General features: G+C 39.4%; 1 protein-coding gene across 3 annotated transcripts in view; it reads left to right on the forward strand.

Annotated features, from left to right (window-relative positions):
* ralgps2 (Ral GEF with PH domain and SH3 binding motif 2) overlaps positions 1-18,948 on the forward strand; it is a 45,876-nt gene that overhangs the window by 3,551 nt on the left and 23,377 nt on the right. For 2 of the 3 annotated variants that reach the window (XM_077717606.1, XM_077717609.1), the window contains exons 2-9: positions 7,329-7,431; positions 7,865-7,997; positions 8,681-8,788; positions 9,500-9,550; positions 13,797-13,880; positions 16,953-17,042; positions 17,127-17,219; positions 17,710-17,836. In XM_077717606.1, the coding sequence (XP_077573732.1) occupies positions 7,938-7,997; positions 8,681-8,788; positions 9,500-9,550; positions 13,797-13,880; positions 16,953-17,042; positions 17,127-17,219; positions 17,710-17,836 (613 nt within the window). In that variant the 5' untranslated portion in view covers positions 7,329-7,431; positions 7,865-7,937. The remainder of the gene's footprint in view (positions 1-7,328; positions 7,432-7,864; positions 7,998-8,680; positions 8,789-9,499; positions 9,551-13,796; positions 13,881-16,952; positions 17,043-17,126; positions 17,220-17,709; positions 17,837-18,948) is intronic. The other variant, XM_077717608.1, reaches the window with a different exon arrangement.

An 18,948-nucleotide genomic window follows, 5' to 3' on the forward strand; every position in this document is an offset into this window, starting at 1 on the left:
GTGTGTCAGTTTGTTGGCCCTCGTCGATCTGTTTGATGGGAGAGGGAAGTTCAGGAAGGCGTGCAGGGGGGTAATTTAGGGGAGTCCAAGTAAGTACAAATGATACAGCCTTTTAAGTCTCAGCTATTGTGCTTCCTCCATTTTGTACACAAAGAAATCATTCATTAATATAGGATATCTGATGTGACGAAAGAAGACTCCCCACAGGGACTCGTACTGAAGGACCACATGTCCACATTAGGAAAGGAACGTCTTCAGATTGTTGTCTTGTCTTCTTCCCCTTTCTCACTTTCGACTGCATCTTTTGAGACTTACATGGCACTTTGACTTCCTTTTTAGAATATTGCCACACTTCTGAAGAGCTTCCAATCAATTGGCACCAAAGTCATGCAATCTTAGTTCAACTAGTTTCAAAAAGTGCAAAATTGCCATACTATGTCATGGGGTACATCTTTATTATTTTTACTGAGCTTGAAAAGATGGAAGAGACCTTATTAGGAATAAACGGAATGTACATTGCTGCTCTTTAATTAATATTCATAGTTCTTCAAGAAATGACAATGGATAGTTATTGCTACTGGCCGGGTCGTGCGTGTACTGCCAGTAGCGATGACATGACCTTTAGTGTAGTAGCAAGTGCAATTGTGCATTTTATCACACACAGGAGACCGGGCAGTGCCATGTTAAAGGAAGTCATGCGTGTTGTATTGGATGTGGGTTTGGTGAATACAGGAGGCTTGGGATCTCTGTTATGCTCTAATAAGCAGCTTCAAAGCATTCTGGAATTTCAAGAAAAAACATATAAAAAGGAATTCATTTCAAAAGTGTCCTTAGTGGAACTGTTTTGAAATTATTGGAAGTTATTGGAATTGAAGGGCATGACGTTGCAAGAATAAATTTATGTCTAAGGAGGTTGTAATACTTTAATCTGATAATACATGTACTATGTTCATTTTATAAGTAAGTGTTCACAATGTTACACATTTGTATGTGGTATTCCTTCTAATATATAAAAAAAAATAGGATGAAAGTCTACAAAATGCTAAAGATGCTCAGAATTGAGAGGGATAATACCAAGCTTACATTTTGACAGCTGCATTAAAAAAAAAACTGAATTTAGCTGAGTTGGCCGACTTAAATGAGGCCATCTTTTTGCTGCGAGACAGCCCAGATTTTGCTGCTAAATATTGGAGATGATTTGTGGCCCAAATCACTGAAATGCACTTGAATAATTCAAATGTTGATAATTGAAGCAATGGCAAGAACACTGACGGAACGATTGGAAGGCCTTTGGTCATTTCAGATGACGTCTCCACATAATGTTAAGGAAGGTTTTTGGAAATATTTGAGCACATTTTCAAGGCATTCCCAGTCAAAATGGTGCCTCTTCATAATTGACAGCAATGTTTCTAAAGCAAGTCTTTGTCTTAGCAAATCTGTTTGTTTGTGTGTTTAACACTGAACATAATTACAAGTTCTGTCAGGTCGAAACACGTCATGCCTTTTAAATTTGCGTCTTCCGGAAGAGCCCCGAAGGCCCACTTGGAACGCTGTCGTGGGAAAAGCCCGACGTCTGTCTCAGGTTCCAATAACTGGGATAGTGCAAGAATAAACGCCTCCAGTAGACTTTTTGGATATGATAAACGTCCACAGATTGTGTTCCCCCCTCATCAAGCAGCTGTCTGCACTTTAGCCATGAAGTAAACTCTCTGAACTTTTCATTGGGTAACAGTTTAGGGGACTGTTGTGTTGAAGAACAATCTGATTGTGTGGAAATCTGTTGAATTTTCATCTTTTTTCGTAATGTCTTGCATTGTATTGTGTGTCTACCAATTATTTTTGAATAACTGACTGAATTTTGGGTTCTACTTTAAGGTCTGTATTGCCCAAGTTTTCCGGGATTCCAAAGTTTTACTTCAAATACATTGTCCTAAATGTAGTTTTGCACAACTGAAAATAGGAATGATTACAATGGGACTTGACAAAGGATCATTTGCGGAAAACTAAAGAACAGTTTTGGTAAGTTGTGAATACAAACGCAATGCAATTATATACACAAGTGCCAAATTTATATGCGTGTAAATGGCCATGTCCAAACATTTATTTCAGCTCAATATAAACTGGTAACCAGCCATGGAATGTTCTATTCTTCATTCATTGATTCTCACAAGGGTTGTGGAGGTCCTGGAACCTATCCCAGCTGAAAGTTGGCACGGTACACCCGGGTCCATTTTTGTGATTGGCGACCAGGATTCTTGCATTTGGAACAGAGACTCCTTTAGGCGAAAAAAAGGCTTTGTCCAGCAAGTCAGATGGCCGCATTTGATCTTATTTGGCCCGGGTGGCGGTCTGCACTGAGTGCCATTCCAGCAACTCTTTAGTTATACTCGCCCGGCCGGGAGTGTTGACATTAGCCAATCCTAGGAGAGCGATTGAGGAAGACATCAAGATTTTATCTCGTTTCCTCCGACCGCTCGGCTGCCCTCCATTGTTCCGCTGCCCTTTCCTTGTCAACAGTCCGTGAACTTCCATCATTTCCTCCTCCTCTTTCGTGCTTTTCCCTCATTCATCCGTCAACTTTGCTCTCATTGGGCCCTAGTGGACTTGATCTCGTGCCCACTGCCCATCTGACAAGAAATGACACACTACTGTTGGGCCAAAGGCTGCCAGGCCACTTGCCACCGCTTATCAGCCCAGCTTGGCACCATGACGGAATGTCTTTTTCTTCTATACTGTTAAACAGAGTTGGAGGCATGGATTTTTTTGTGAAATATAATGTGACTCGGTATGATTGTATGACTGATTGCCTGACTCATTAATCACTTCAAATATGAAGTCTACTGGTAATTCTTGCAAAAGTAACTTGGGACTATCTTAAAACCTTTTGAAGGTTAAGTCTGATTTTATTTTAGGAGGGCACTCAAAAGTCGATTTTTTTTAATGTTTTTGTTGCTTAGCAGTTAGCCACTCGACTGCCAAAATGGGGCTGTTGGTTTGAATCTTGATAGGAGCCAGTCAGCATAAAGACTAGGTCCATTTTTCAAAACAAAAAATAGGTTCTTATTTTTTATTTATAGAAGCACATCCCCCTTTTTGGCTTTTTTCCCAATAACTGAGGGAAGCCTGTGCCCTGTTGCTAAAGTTCTAATTATCAAAAGCAGAAATCTGTAAAGGATACAGTCGGAAAGAGGAGGAAGAAGGAGAGAGGCACATCTAAAAAAAGCATAATAACACCCCATGGTGCAAGCGGCTACCAGGATACAGATTTAGAACCGAGAGAATTCGACCAACATGGGATTGCACAGACTGTAAGATCTTTTGAGGTTACAGACGGCACACAATGAGTTAGTTGACTGGGTGGCGGCGTAAGGATTTGTTGGCCTTGCTCTCTCTCTCTCAGTGCTACATTTATTTTTATCTGTCTTGTAATTGCATAATATGTTTTTGTGCTTTTACTGGAATTCTCACTTGACTACAGCATTCCATTAACAATAGGGGAAGATGGATTATAGCTTTTTACAGCTAATGTTGGGTACAACAAAGGGGAAGATTGCCATCAATTTTTTAATAGGATTTAAAAAAACAAAAACTGTAGCCACATTCTATGTTTGTGTATATGCATGCTTCCAAAGGGTAGGCATGCTTATAAAAGGTTGTTTGCTTATGTGCGTGTTCATGCTTGTTACAGATGGTACATGTGTCATTTGTTGGGTCATTTGAGTGTGGTGGTGGTGGTGAAATAGTCATAGTCTGACTGTGAGTATGTTGTGTGTGTTTGTACATGTATGAAGTGACTTTGCGCAAGACAATGTTAACAGGTCATGGAAGAAGAAAAAACTAGGATAAGGACTCAGTTCAATATAAGGACCATGTCTATTTTGATGGTTTCAAACAATAAATTACCATACATTTGGTGTAAACTGTAAGATTAAAGTACAGTATATAGTATATACAGTATAGAAAGTATATACTTTCTCAGAAAAGGACTCATATTTTGCATTAAAATCCTAAATACCTTTCCTTTTTTTGATCACTCGCTAGTTTATTGCTAATATATAATCGAAGACTACTCACTGTCTAACAAAAAAGAACTATATTGGCCTCAAAATAATCTTCGAATATAAATACAATGTTTACACTAGTTTTTTTTATTGCAAATTCTTTCAAGAGAGCAGCTACATTTTTTCTTCCCGAGATTTTGAAAAGAAATTAAGGTTATATGATATTATAAAGATAATCATGGACCTTTTTAGTCCAGATGGCCCAACCGTAACCCCAAGAGATTAACTCAATATATATATTCTTGCCTTGAATCCAGAAATTGAATGTTCATCCCTTTTTCATACACCACATCATTTTAAATGTGAAATGTTAATGGAGACAGTTAAAATTGTGAACATAGTTCAAATGTTATAAAATTCACACAGTCCTTGAGTGACTGGTTTTGTGAGTGTTGCTGTAAAAGAGTGTATTGTGAGCAAAAACAAAATCCTTTGAATGTAACAGGTGTTTGTCATGGAAAGAATGTGTGCCGGAAAGAGCATTTGTAACTGGACAAGCAGGTGTGTATTTATGTTGTAGATAGGGTGGGGGTTGGTGGGTGGTCCACAAAGATATGGAGAGCTCTCTTGGGCTGCCATAAATGAAGCTTTACTAATAAAGAGGCTCTGCTGTGGAACAAAGGAGGAACTCTAGTGGAAGTAGTAATCGGAAACGTCACAGGTGACACTGTTTGCCTAGCAAAAGAAAAGGAGGCCACTTTCAGCGGCCTATCACTTCCTCGCCGCAACACACTGACCCACTTTTTGCCCGCCTGACTTTGGTGCAGCAGCGGCAGGCACGCTTTCTTTGACGCATCACGTCCCGCTGCGGGCCAGACTAAATAATGCTTGCATGCTTGAGTAGAGCGTTTAAAAACAAACAGAATTTAATTATTTAAGGTCCATTCATCTTCAATAGCTATCGTCTTTAATGGGTGGAATGAACAGGAGGTGGCTGTAGTATTTCTGTCTCTGAGTTTTGAGGTTTGGGGTAATTGTGGAAATAGTTTAAGTGTTTTTCAGGAAGCGCTGTGACAAAGTGGCCGGCACAAGTGACAGTTTGTGGATGGGCTATCACGCAAATATACTGAACACTGTTCCTATTCCGTTTTGCACTTTGACCTTTCACTGGAAGCCCTAAAAGGACATTTCCATTGAATTTCCCCTCCCAGGTTTTAAAGGTGCTAATCTCATGCTTGTTTACTTGGACTTGGGACACATAAAACATGAACGGGAGCAAATGGTATTAAGGCCATGGTGAATTACCAACCGGATTTTATCGATATTTTTATGGCTGCCGTAAAACAATTATATGCAATAGCAACTAAGTAATCATTACCTAAAACAATTTTGTATTGACTACTTGAGTACTTTACATTTGATGTATTCACTTGTTTGAAAAACACCAAGTAATAACTTTAAAAATGGAATTATTAAAGTATTGTATACACTTATACATAGGGGAAATTTACAGTGTCTGTTTGGGGTTGTGGGTGGAAACCAGAGAACCCGGAGAAAACCCACACAGACCCCGGGAAAACATGCACACTCCACACTGGAAGGTCAGAATCCACAAGTGGAATAAAATGTGTTGTTTATATCTATGGCAATCATACTTTGTCAATTTGACAGCCCTGCTGTACTATTTTAAGATGTTGTGAGTGGAGGGGGGGGGGTATTTCAGCTGTGCAGAAAGACAAACTAACTTCAATAATGTGATGGACAGCTGTTGACAATAGAAGTTTGCTTCAGTTGTGAAGCGGCTTATCATTTGGAATGCAAAGGCCTGCCTGGTTGGTCACGGAATGTGTCTTCAGGAGTGCAATTGCGCCTGTTGTGTATGTCACAACAACAAGCAGTCCGTCTGCAAGTGTATGAACGTCATTTAGCAGCCCAGCTCCAAATCTTCACAACAAGTCTTGGCACGTCTTGGACATTTTGTCACCAGCAGTTTAATATTCTCTTTACGTGGCGGTTGAGATGGATTTGAAATGCTGGTGACTCAGAAGGAGGTGTCTGCTTTGAGTGGGTGGGCGCCTAACTGACAAAAGAGGAGCTTCATTAGATGTTGACATGGCTCAATTAAGGGCATCTGACATGGATATGTGTTTTCTTTTTAAAGCATTTTGTTGAGATCTTTTTGTACCCCCAGAATTTAATATTTGCAGCTATAAAATATCCATCTGCTTACCTTTTGGACTTCTCACATTTTGGGGTATGTTCGTGCATGATTGTTTTTGGGCACTTGCAAAAAAAGTAGCTGCCAAATTGCGGGTGTTTGTTGACGTGGGTGACAGTTACTATGCAAATGAGCTCCGCTGTTAAGCACATATGCAAAAGATATTGGCAGACGGAAGCAGTTTACAAAACATTTACATGGTCGTTAATTTCACTTTTGTTGAATGGGCGGCTACCCTGGGAATTGTACAGGTCATTAAAAATTCAAGTTTTAAAAATTAACGGCTGTTTAAGATTGACTTTACCCCAGCAAAAAAAATATTAACCCTCATGAGCTTTGTCATTGCCCTCTGTGATAACAAACTGTAAGAAGGGACGGGATTTGAACCCCCAACAGATATCCAAAGGCCTGTCAGCATGCAGCAAGTGTCTGAAGCTGCTTTCCCTTCATCCCCACAAAAACCACACTAGTAGTGCACCTTAGTTTACATTTGGGATCCTTTTGAATGCTCAGACTTCCACCTGGTGGGCGTTTTTTTTACTACACAGTCTGGCTGACCAATTTCATGTAAGGATTTTTTCATACCTCTGATGCAAGTCATATTAAATTAGGTGTCATCGTCTTTAGGGGGAAAATAAATGTCTTTTTTATGTAGTTTATCATTCACTGTGGGGAATGAGATGTGACATTATTGGTCACATCTAAAGACACTTGTTAACAATCCTGTCCAATTTGAATGAATAAAAAATAATGAATACATGTCATCAGACTTCAATAAGGAAAAATTACCCTGTCAGTGTTAGATTTCTATTGGTGTGGAGATGATACACGCTCTTGGACAGTAGGTGGCAGTATGCCCCTAATTGTTTTTTTGCAATCTGCCTTTAATCAAAATGTGAAAAGTTGATGTTCCACACTGAGCACTTTTTTTATTGAGTTTATAGTTGATTTTTTAAAATTTGGTGCTACCTTCTTGCTCTAAAGAAAAACTGGGATTTTCTTGTTTAAAGAATATATACACGAGTAATATAACATTTTTCTCATCAATTTGCTTACAGAGAAAAATCAGCATTTGAATTAACATGATCTTGTCTTGTCTCTCCTTCCAGTTTCAGCGTCCAGTCGCGGGACACCACGTAGCAGTTCAAAACAGCAACACGTGGGGAGAGACTCGACTCACCTCTGAAATCATGCTCATCTGACACACAACCGGTGAGCGGCGGAGTACTATTTTGTCCTCGGAGGTTGTAAAGCTTCTGTTGCACATCGCCTGATCAGTCGGCGTAAAATTGTATCTGCATCCGAAGCACCCGATTGGCCCCCTTGGCTCTATCACAACGAACATACAATGAGGTCATGCATTCTATAGCATTTCAAGGGTATCATTATGGAGTCATGCAAGCTGTTTAGTTCCGATCTTTCTCCTAATCTTCCTTACTAAACGACTGTAAGAGTGTCCCTATGTTACACACTAAAACCTAATATCATTTTGTCAACTCCAACTTGGATGTCAATCAAATAATCTTGCACATTTTTTACTTTGTTGATATGTGGAAAGAAGCCTTGCAACCAGTTGGTGGTGCTGCCTTACTATGAGGACTATATTCATGACTATGTATTGTCGTGATTTGTATTTTTTGGTTAGGGCAGGGCGGGCTTTTGCTGCAGCGGAGCATGATGAACGACGGTCTTCTGCGCTAGAGCCGCGTGCTGTGGGAATGATGGATTTCCCCAATGGCCAATTAAGCCTGGCCCCGACTGCTGCCACTATCTCTGAGGTGAGGCCACCTCACCCACTCTTGGCTCTTCTCACTGTCTATTGACATTTCCCCAGGCATTTTTGGATGTTTTTTCTTCTTCTTATCCCTTTGTAGGGCACTCATTTAACTCATTGGCCACCTTTGACGACACTATATTTCCTTGAAATCTGCAATAAATCACTGCACATACCTTTAGCTCCAGTACAGGTAGTTTTAGTACAAGTCCATGCAAGTACACATGTACACATGCTTGTAGTACAGGTATTTTTTTGTAAAAGTCCATGTAAGTACACATGTACACATGAAAAATGAAGGTGCTATTTTTACATACTATTGCTCCTTTAACTCAAATTTGCAGGGTACGATATAAAGAGAAGCGACAGAGTGAGGACATTATGGTGCCAAGGCTAAAGGAAGGCACTCTTATGGCGAGGCTTTGAAATGTTATAATTTGTATACACACATCAAATATATTCAAATAAGTATTAATAATAATAATGTTTCTGTGGTTCTTCAGTACACTGTAAAACCTGCATCTACATAAAGGGTAGATATTAATTGGTAATGTCTAAATCCGTTTTTTGTTTATATTATTTATCTTGTACAATAGTCTTCCTGCCCAAATGTTCACCTCTCATAACCTATTTGTTTTTTCTCTCAGTTGTTGGCCCCATGCTGAACTGTACGTTTATTTTTTTCAGAGGAGCAGCAGCTCCGATTCTCTTAGTGACAAAGGCTCCTCTGAGCTGAAGAAGAGCTTTGATGCGGTTGTCTTCGACGTGCTGAAGGTCACACCGGAAGAATATGCTGTAAGTGCGTGCGTGTGTGCGTCTTTGCATTGTCCGACTACCGCTGTGTATATTTGAAACCTAAGCAAAAATATGATATGCTGAGCTGTGTTGGAATAATAACTGGTGTTACAATGAAGACCTTTTTAATAAATACAAGCAAAGGTTGCTGGACTGAAGTGATCTTCAAATGAACATTGTCCACTAAGGTTGGAAATTGCATGATTAAACCATCACTTTTGGGATATAATTGCCAAAAGCTCCAAAAATGTGATATTTGTATTATATATTCTTGTTGTTTTCCCCCTTTGCAAATTGGCTTTTTAAAATTTAATATATTTTGCAGGATAATACATTAATAAAAGTCAGTTAATGAAAGACAATGGAAAATAGTTTATCAATGGCAATACAATTGAAGGGCATTAATCCACTAGTAATGTGCATTACATTTTGTTGCACCTTGTATATTAATATTAACTTGTTGTTTGGTGGTGTTATCGTTTGAAAATGATTGTAGTAATTGGATAAATGCCTTCACTTGAGCCTGCAGTGTAAATCCACCATTAATGAGAGTGACCTTGCTTCACCAGTGCTGCAATGTGAATTAGTAGTTTGAACCAAAGTCCCTTTTTTTCCCTCCACCACAAGAGGGCACTCTGTCTCTTCAGGACTGATTTTTAAGTAAACAAAAACAATCACTATTTAATAACATTTTGATTTTTCTCCCCACAGGGCCAGATTACGCTTATGGATGCACCCGTGTTCAAAGCCATTCAGCCAGAGGTGAGTTATCTCATAAATACATTCAAAAATGGGCTCTGTCTGCTTTTTAAATGATTGCCAGCAATGACCAGACACAAAATGCTGAACAAAATAATAAGAAAATTCACGTCTGTTTTATATTCGCCCACCAGGTGAGCTTTATGAGCCCACGCATATTGTGAGTTTGGCCTCTGGATGAGGAAAATATACTTTAGTGATTGAAAGACTTCTTTTCCACTTCCTCGTCCTTTTCGTGGTCATATAATGCAAAAAGCAGGTGTGCGTGTGCGTCTACCCGTCGTCTCAATTTTGTTCTGTGGCTGAGCAAGAGCGTATTAAATAACTGGTTGTGTAATAGTCATTTAACTTGGCACCTGCTTCGATTTCTACTAAAGACTTTTCCAACATCATAATGTGCTTCAATTAATATGTAGTTGGCCGTTTGAAGATTCTAGACGGTCGTAAAAGCAGACAGATGGTAACTGTTGGATAAGAAAACTAATAGTAGCAGAATTCTGATCAGAGCATGATTTTTTTTTGATAATTTTCCATTTCTATCTCAGTTTGTTTATACTTTTTTAAAATCTTCATCTTGTCTCATTTTCAAAGTCTGAAGTGACTTTGTTAACGCTTTCATTGCCATTGATAGTGAACGTTTTTCAAATGTATTTCAACTGAATTGAATGATCGTGTTTCTCTGTCATTGACAAAGATAGACATTGAATACAGTTTGACTGGGCTGGGTGGCAGTAATTGCTGCCTTATCATTGTGCTGTTTTTTTATATGATAAGGGAAGAAAAATGGTCACACCGGAAAGAATATATATCCTCCCAAGACGAGATGAGAGGAGCTCTGTGTTCGGATGTTGTAAATTGATTTTCTGGCATGGCAGTGCTCCCACTCACTCACTCACTCACTCATCCTTATTTGCTCTTCACATGATATCAGATCAGATGTTTTTGTTTGATGCTCCTTCATAATCGTCAAAGAAACAGCTGTAGCCTGTCTTCCATGAGATTCATTCAAAGTGCGGGAGTTTTATTAAAAACAATATTCAACAAAGAAAGCTAACCTACGTTTGACCCTCACTGCTCAGCAGTTTTTTGTGTTTTTTGTTCAATGGGAGACAAGTTGGTCTAGTAGTGGTTTGCACATAGGCTTTGTCGTTTTGAGGTTTGGGGTTTAAATTTTGAAGAGTTTGCATCTCTCCCTTTTGCCTGTGTGGGTTTTCCCCGGATACCCCAAACTTCCTGCCGCATTCCAGGAACATGCACATTTGATTCATTGAAGACTATAAATTATGATTGCTTGTCTTTATTTTACTTGTAATTATCTGGGCTGCCAAAAGTCAAAATGGCCCCCGATATTATGGATTATTTTCCATACCAAGAAACAGTCTTTTCCATTTGAATGTTCGAAAGTTGATCACCTCAAGATGGGAGGCAATGAAATATGAAGTGACAGAGAGAGCGCTGCCTGAGAGTCACTCATGACCACATCAGCCAATTGAGTTATGTGGTGTCTCCCTCCCTCCCAGTCTGCTAAGCATCACTTTTTAAAGTCCTCGGGAAACATGGCTATCACTTTCAATTTTATGTCCCGGCGTGTGCATTTCTCGCACTTTCACACTGTGCGAATCCTGGAGAATCCTGCAGACTTGCAGATTGAAGGTTGTGTTCCTCCAGCGTGGCGGCTTGTAGGCTTTGTGACTTTCAGTGCGCCACGTGAGACTCAAAGTCAAAACCTCACTTGTTACAGTAAGGTGGACCCAAAAGATTATTCTGATGGTTGACTAATCACTGATTATTTTTGGGAATAATCAAGCAATATTGGAATGTTTACTATTTTTGATTTATTAAGAAATTAATAGCAATTCATTCATGTAAAAGCCATTCTTAAGAATAACTTCAAGTTCTTAAATTTAATCTGTAAAAAAGAACTTCAATCTCGCATTATTATGACTTTTTAAAAAATGTACACACATTTAGTTGAAGCCCTCGAAGCCAAACACTAACACCTTACCTTACAGAAAATTAGCAACAAAATGCCTTAATCTTCAGAGTACGTATTACAATTTAAATTGTGTTCTAGTACAAGCTTTGATTTAATGTTCCTGATATTTTGATTTTAATCTCCTAATAGTTCAACTTTATTCCAGATTTTTCTCTTGTAACATTTCAATATATGACTTGTGACCATCACTCATGGAAGATTGACAGGCCGAGCAAACAGAAACAAAATTTACTAAATAAATAATTGATGGTGGCACAGTGGTTGGAGAACATTGATCTAGAGTAACTGTGTCAAAGGTTGCACTGCAGACTTGACGTTATAACACGCTCAGTGTAATTTTACTGCTCTTGACAAACGATCCATCCACCGGCCTGTAGCAAAAAAAAAAAAAAAACGGGCCTGGTTAAGTCATCACCTCAAATGGTGTCCACAGGAAAAAGTAGTAATGTTGCCCGGGACACAAAGCAGATCTCAGCTAGGGTCTACATTTCAGTCTACAGCTGGCCTTATCCTCGTCATAATTCTCTCTCTCTCTGCTCCTGTGGGTGTTGTTTTTTTTGTATCAAAACACGGGGGTCTGTTGCAAAAACCTGGCAAAATCTGACAATCAGTTGATGGTTCTGCTTGGCCTGGCCGCAAGCTGATGTACGCTCGTACAATCAATTTTTCCATTATTCCTCAACTGGTCCTGGTACGCCACTCATTCTCACGTCTCCCTGGGTATTCCGACACTGCGGGTTTCCGTTTTCAACGTAGACAATAGAAAAAGGAACCGCTGCGGGATCACTCATGAGGTCATTCTCATCTGTGGTTACGCTGCAGCTGGTTATCTTCTTCCCAACACATATTACACTTCTGGTGATGTACTCGCAGCACACTGGAGCTAAATTCTATCTGTAGTTGTTAGCCGATCATTAGCAACTAAACAACGCTGGTCTGCTTTTCTCAAATTAATGAGACTCAGGTAGTACAAAAAAAAACACGAGCCGCTTTAACGTCAACTTGATTTCATGTGGGCCGGACCATTTTAAAAATAATATTAAAAAAAAATATATTTTTATAAATGGATTAAAAGAACTGGATTAAAATTCCTGACTATTCCGTTTTATAGAGATCTAAAACAATGTTTATTTTACCTTTTTTTATATATATATATATTTTTAGATTTTACAAAATGATTTTTGAATTAAAATCTGAAAAAAATGGCTTAAAAAATTTAAAAGGTGGAACATCTGAAAATTGAATAAACATCTATACTCTTCATTTTAATTTGATCCTAAAACAGAAAGTCGGCACTCATGATTTACTTTCCCGGGCCACACAAAATGATGCGGCGGGCCAGATTTGGCCCCCGGGCCGCCATTTTGACACCTATGGTTTAGAATGTTACAAAACAATCACAATATTGGTTTAAACAGATGTTTGTTTGTTTTATGTCATCTTGCCGAATTGACAGATTCATGTTCTCTCCCTATTGAGGCTCAATATACTCTTCCCACAGTCCTGTCTTTAATCTCCAGTGTTTTTACAAGTCTATAAAACTTGGTCGGTGGTCAAGATTATGTCCTTAATTTTGGGAATACTTAGTCAGCCGTGGAAGATGATTGACAGGCTTACCAAGCTGAAGCACAATTTATTAAATAAATAATTGACTCACCTTTAGTGAGACATGCTTCTGCTTCCACATCCTGACTCTAAATCCTTGTCTGGACTGTAGCAAGATTTGGGACTTGGATCTTACCTAACCATTGTCTGGTTTTACCATTTGTCATTGGATATTACAAACACAAAGGTCCAAATGTGGTTCTTTTTTTCTCACACCAGAAGTTTCTATATAGGCACTTACACAGGGCTTATTGTGTGCCGTCCTAATACAGCAGATCATGTTTTGCTTCGAGATGAGCGGTCTGACTGGGATTACGGGGATCATTTTAGTAACATTGGTTTCCTTGGCCCCCAGACAGCCTTACTGGTGCTTTTACCATTCAGAGGCTGAATGCATCTTAAAACTGATTCTCAATACATTTTAACATTTTACACAAATAAAGGATACCTTCATTGTGGTGGACAAATACCTGACATATCTGATATAATCAGGCCTTTGTGTAATTCTGTTCTTTCCTCCATGCAATTTATATCTCACTGCAATTCTTCTCAGTAACTTGCGAGCAAAAATTTGGTTTAAAAAAAAAGTGGGTTGAGGAGGGGAAGCTGAATGACAATTCCCCTGATTCTGTTTTTTTTTTTTTTCAGGAGCTGTCAAGTTGCGGTTGGAACAAGAAGGAAAAGCACAGCTCAGCTCCAAATGTTGTGGCCTTCACTCGGAGGTTCAACCAGGTGAGCACACTGCATCATCATCCGCCATTCTGCAACCGGGCCCATAACACCACATCTTTCTATTCTTGTCCTTTTTCCATTCTTCACAAAGCCAATTATTTTCTTGTGTTTCTAAGCTCTTTCAGGGGAATATACTACCATGGTGATTTTAATGTAATGTAGTTATCTTTATTATTGTACTTTTGTAAGGGACACGCTAATGGCATAAAATATCCACTCATTTATTTTCTGTCCCGCTCACCCTCGCCAGGGTCACGGGGTGCTGGAGCCCATCCCAGCCAATGATAGGGCACACTGAAACGGACCACCATTCATGTTCACATATCTAGTCCTAATTTAGAGCGTTTAACGAACCTACCATGCACATTTTTGGGATTTGGAAGGAAAACAGTAGGAAAACCCACGCAGGAAAAAGAGAGAACTTGCAAACTCCTCACAGGAAGGTTGAAAACCACCAGGGATTCAACCTTTGATCTCAGAACTTTAAGGCAGAAGTGCTGACCACTCTCTCCCACTGTGCCACCCACATGCAATATTATCTGTGTTTTTCTTTCAATTCAATGAACATTGTTGTATGTGCCCCTTGGCCACTTTGGGGCAGTATAATACAAATATGTAGACACTAAAAGAAGAGTTGGACATCTGACTCAATAAAATGAAGCCATCCAATAGAACTTTCCAATTGATTGGATGTAATAGTCTACATAGTAATCTATTACAAGCTTAAAATCAATGGTGTTGTCCCTTGACATTTTTTCCAATGCAAAAAGTGTGCCACAGCTCAAAAAAAGGTTGGGAAACACTCCTCAAAATGTTTATTTAGAAATGGGCAATTCTACAAGGTGACACTTTGAAATCAATATTGCTGCTCGCCTTTAAATACGCCTTTAAGTATCTACCTAGTCTAAATGGATGAGAGCATCCAACAAGAATGCGTCTGTGAGGAAATCAGTCTTAGAGTGGCAGATCCCAAACGATGATTCAAGATGTCAGGCACCCCACCAAAGTCAAGGATAATTAGCCGCCCAGATAATAGGATTGGGTTGCTGGACTCCCGCTGAAGAGCAAAAAAGTCTTTGTCCTTCACTCGTAGCTTTGTTGGCACTCTTATACACCAAGGGTGGAGCCTAGCCAGGCTATTTAAGAAAAAGAAGCACAGATAATAATTTACAGCTTGGTGGACAAATGCACACCGCTCTGACTTTATGAGCTTTGTCATAAACGCTGATGCAGTAATAGCTTACATCCTATAATTCCAGATGTAAATGCCAGTGTTCCACAAATTAATAGCCATGCAGAGATACCGGACTGTCAAACACCTTCAACTTGATGTAATCACTGTTTCTATATTCCATCAATGGTTCCAGATCATTACAATATTTTTATTTTAATATATTAACTTCAGACTATTAAATGGGTGGATTTTGTGTCAGTACTCGCTGGGCTTAGTAGAGAACATTCAAATAAACTACTTTTCCACCCTTCAATTCAGTTTGCTCCACTGTGACTGCACGCTTTGAGCAAGGCAATCAAATGTTCCTTTTTGCTGAGAGGTTTTTTTTCTTCATCCTCCTTTGCAGTCTAAACAGGATGGCAACCATTCATGCATGGAAATTAATTTATACAGAATGAAAAAAAAGAAGTACATTTGAAGGAGCAGTTGCCTTCTATATTAATGTAGTGGAAACACTGGCCATTTTAATGGATTGTACGCAAATAGTTGACTCTCAGGGTTTTTTCCCGTCATGATTTTCACCAAGTGGGCTATTACAAAAGTCAAGAAGGTCCTTGATTTTACCAGGTTTCTGACTCGAGAAAGAAAAGTACTGTAAACCAATGAAGATACCTTGTTTAAAAATGCTTGGGTCCTTTTGACTGCCTGTCCAACCATTCAAAGTGAAATTAATCCGAAAAATCTTTGGTAATCTGCCTATGGTGATACATTGAGATACAAGTGACCCAACATATGTACTTATTATTTTTCCCCTCTGTATGCGAGCGGGTTGTAGTTGTCATGGTTACGAGAGCTGGATGCAGCATAAATGACTGCACTGGTCGTTCCTAGGATTGAATAGCGAGCAACTATCCATTCCAATGATTAATTTAGAGTCTTCAATGAACCTAAATATGTTTTGGGAGGTAGACAAAAGCTAAAGTACCTGGAAAAAAATAAGTGCTAGCACAATTGGGTACATATATGTATTTTTTTAGCATGCTTAGATAACTGCAATGAGGATTTTGAGTGCGAGTGCTCTACGGCTGACTGGCGACAAGTCTAGGGTGTAGTCTGCCTTTCGGCTCCAACAATCCTTATGAGCTGTATGGAAGACGAATGAATGAATATAAACACACTTTGCAAACCCATGTCCTGTCAACCTCGTTATAGCATTGTAGCCAACCCCCATTTCCCCCACTTTCAAGCCGACTTGACTCCGTCACCATAACAACCAGGGTAAGAACCTGGGCTTTGAGACTTCAGGGATTGATTGCCTCTCGTCATTTCAAAGGAGAACCCAGAAAGAAGCCTTATCTTCACTCAGCCCTGCTGATCATCAGGATTAGGATTCATGCCTGCTGTCAATTAAGTTCTTTATTCACCAAGGAGGTATTAGTCAGGTCTATCTACAATGGACTTCTCATCCACAAGTTAAGATAAGCTTGACATGCCATATGCTCCAATTTTTTAATTTTTTTTTTTCACTCCCCTTCCACAACAACACGCTTAACCCCCCCATAACTCATTTTTTATTACAATATAGGGTTTAAAAAACTCTAGGAAGCAACTCCAACAAAAAAAAAACATGAATTGGGGCTATTTTTTAAGCTTTCACAGCTGAACCAGATCAAACGACGCAAAAGTCCTTTTGTGGCCCCTTGCCTTGGAGCGTGATATTGTTAACAGGTTGCCGGGGTTGACGTAGCGGCTGTCTGTGAGCTTTGGCTCACCAAAGATTTCTAACAACTCTAGATAAGGACTTTGAAAAATGTCACACGATTTCGGTCATGGCTTTTCTAGTAAATGTGCTTTTGCTCAGTTCGACCAATATTTCTTCTTCTATGTGTTTGATCCAGACAAGCTTCTGGGTGGTTCGGGAGATTCTCCACGCGCAGACGCTGAAGATCAGAGCCGAGGTGCTGAGTCTATACATACGCACTGCCAAGGTACACACATCCCCTACTTGTGCGACACATAAAATGCTGCCGATTGTTTACATTGTCAATACGACTTACATGTCTTGTTTTTAGAAATTGTGCGAAATGAACAACCTTCACGCTGTCATGGCGGTGGTGTCGGGCCTACAGAGCGCCCCCATCTTCCGGCTCACCAAAACATGGGCGGTGAGTATGTTTATCCTCGCTTTTTAAAGGTTTATTTTGTTGGAAATTGGGGACGCATAAATAAAAAGCTGGTGAAAACTAACATATGACATAAAAGATGGATGAAAAGGTGTGGAAAAATAAACTGTGCCAAAAGAAAATGTTAGAATAGGACTTGAAGAACTCTTTTTGTTCAACTTTACTCTCTCGATTTTATTTACAGAAGTGGAGATTTTATATTTCACCCTTCAAAGTTCAAATAATCTAATAATACTAAGTACTAAAACACTTTTTTGGATAAATGTACTGTTTCACCTGAAAATAAATGTTTTGCAAGATTTTTAAAATACAAAAGTTGTCTGTAGATACCCTTTAAAATGACATGTTCCTCACCACCTCATTGCTTATTTGACCTCACAACTAAATTTTCATCTGAAATTTTGTAGTTATTGGGTGTGTGAACCCATTCAAGCCAGTTCCTTAAAGCGATCATATTATTGGATTTTTCCAGCTACTGAGTCGCAAGGACAAGGCCACATTTGACCGACTTGACTTCCTGATGTCCAAAGAGGACAATTACAAGCGTCTCCGGGACTACATAAGCAGCCAGAGCATGGTGTCGTGTATACCATATCTAGGTAATTCACTCATACACTTTCATACAGTGGTATCCCATAAATGAAAACAAAAAAAAAATGTTTTTCCAACACGTTCTCTGTTTGACGAAGACAAAACAAACACAAAATTATGTCATCTGCCTTATCCTTCTCCTCCCAGTATAAAAATATTCAACTGGCCGGGTGTTATTCTTCGACACCAGTTTTCCTTCCACCTAGAACAAATGTGTAAATCACTGAGAAATTTAGTAATAAGCTGCCTTTTTCTGTCACTTTTACACCCTTTCCTTGCTTTGCCTGCCAAGGTGACATCACACTCGCTTTCCAGCAAGGAAAATCCTCACATTTGTTTTATGGCCATACTGTGTATTTTTGGTTTTCCCCATTACAGATTTGCTCGTTTTGTACTATAGCTACTGAAATGCAGACATGTTTTTTTTCGCCTCTTTCAAGCTGAGCTCTGCACACGCAAGTGACTTGAGGGACTCGAAACGCAAACCTGTCATTAGGCCCACTGTAGACACAGACCACCTCCTTGTCTGCACTTTTCACAGTGCCACTCTGTTTTAGCGCTGTGATTAACTGGTGGCTGTTCACACCAGTCAATCACGCACACAAAGAGACCACAGAGACGTGCAGTTCCGCTGTGATAAAACACACACCGTCTTTCAAATGGCTTCCCTAAGTCATTATTTCACCCCTTGTCTGCAGTAGCAGTAATTGCTTGGCTCCTTTGGGGTCTCTCGCATACTGTAAGTGAATTTTCTCTTGGCCACTTGTGCCAAATTTTGCTCCGTCTGTCACAGATGTGTATTTAATTATCAGGGAACAAAAATGTTTTAAAAGACACGTGTAGGTTTTTTCAAACACTTTTAATTGGACAGAATGACTGACAACTGGCTGTGTGTCACAGTCCTTACTTTCTCCTTTATACAACAACCCCCATTTCATCCTTCTGAAACAATGTTTGCATAAATATTGTTGGATTCTATAAAATGTGAAGGGAATGCAACTGGAGTGAGGAAAAACATTTCCCCGTAATTAAAGTTATTGTTCCATCTGCGTACTCCCCTAAGCCCATTTTACGGTTTTATAAATTGGCTTAACATGACACGACTGGGCTGAAAATGAAT

This window comes from Stigmatopora nigra, chromosome 5 (assembly GCF_051989575.1).
Source record: "Stigmatopora nigra isolate UIUO_SnigA chromosome 5, RoL_Snig_1.1, whole genome shotgun sequence".
Lineage (NCBI taxonomy): Eukaryota > Metazoa > Chordata > Actinopteri > Syngnathiformes > Syngnathidae > Stigmatopora > Stigmatopora nigra.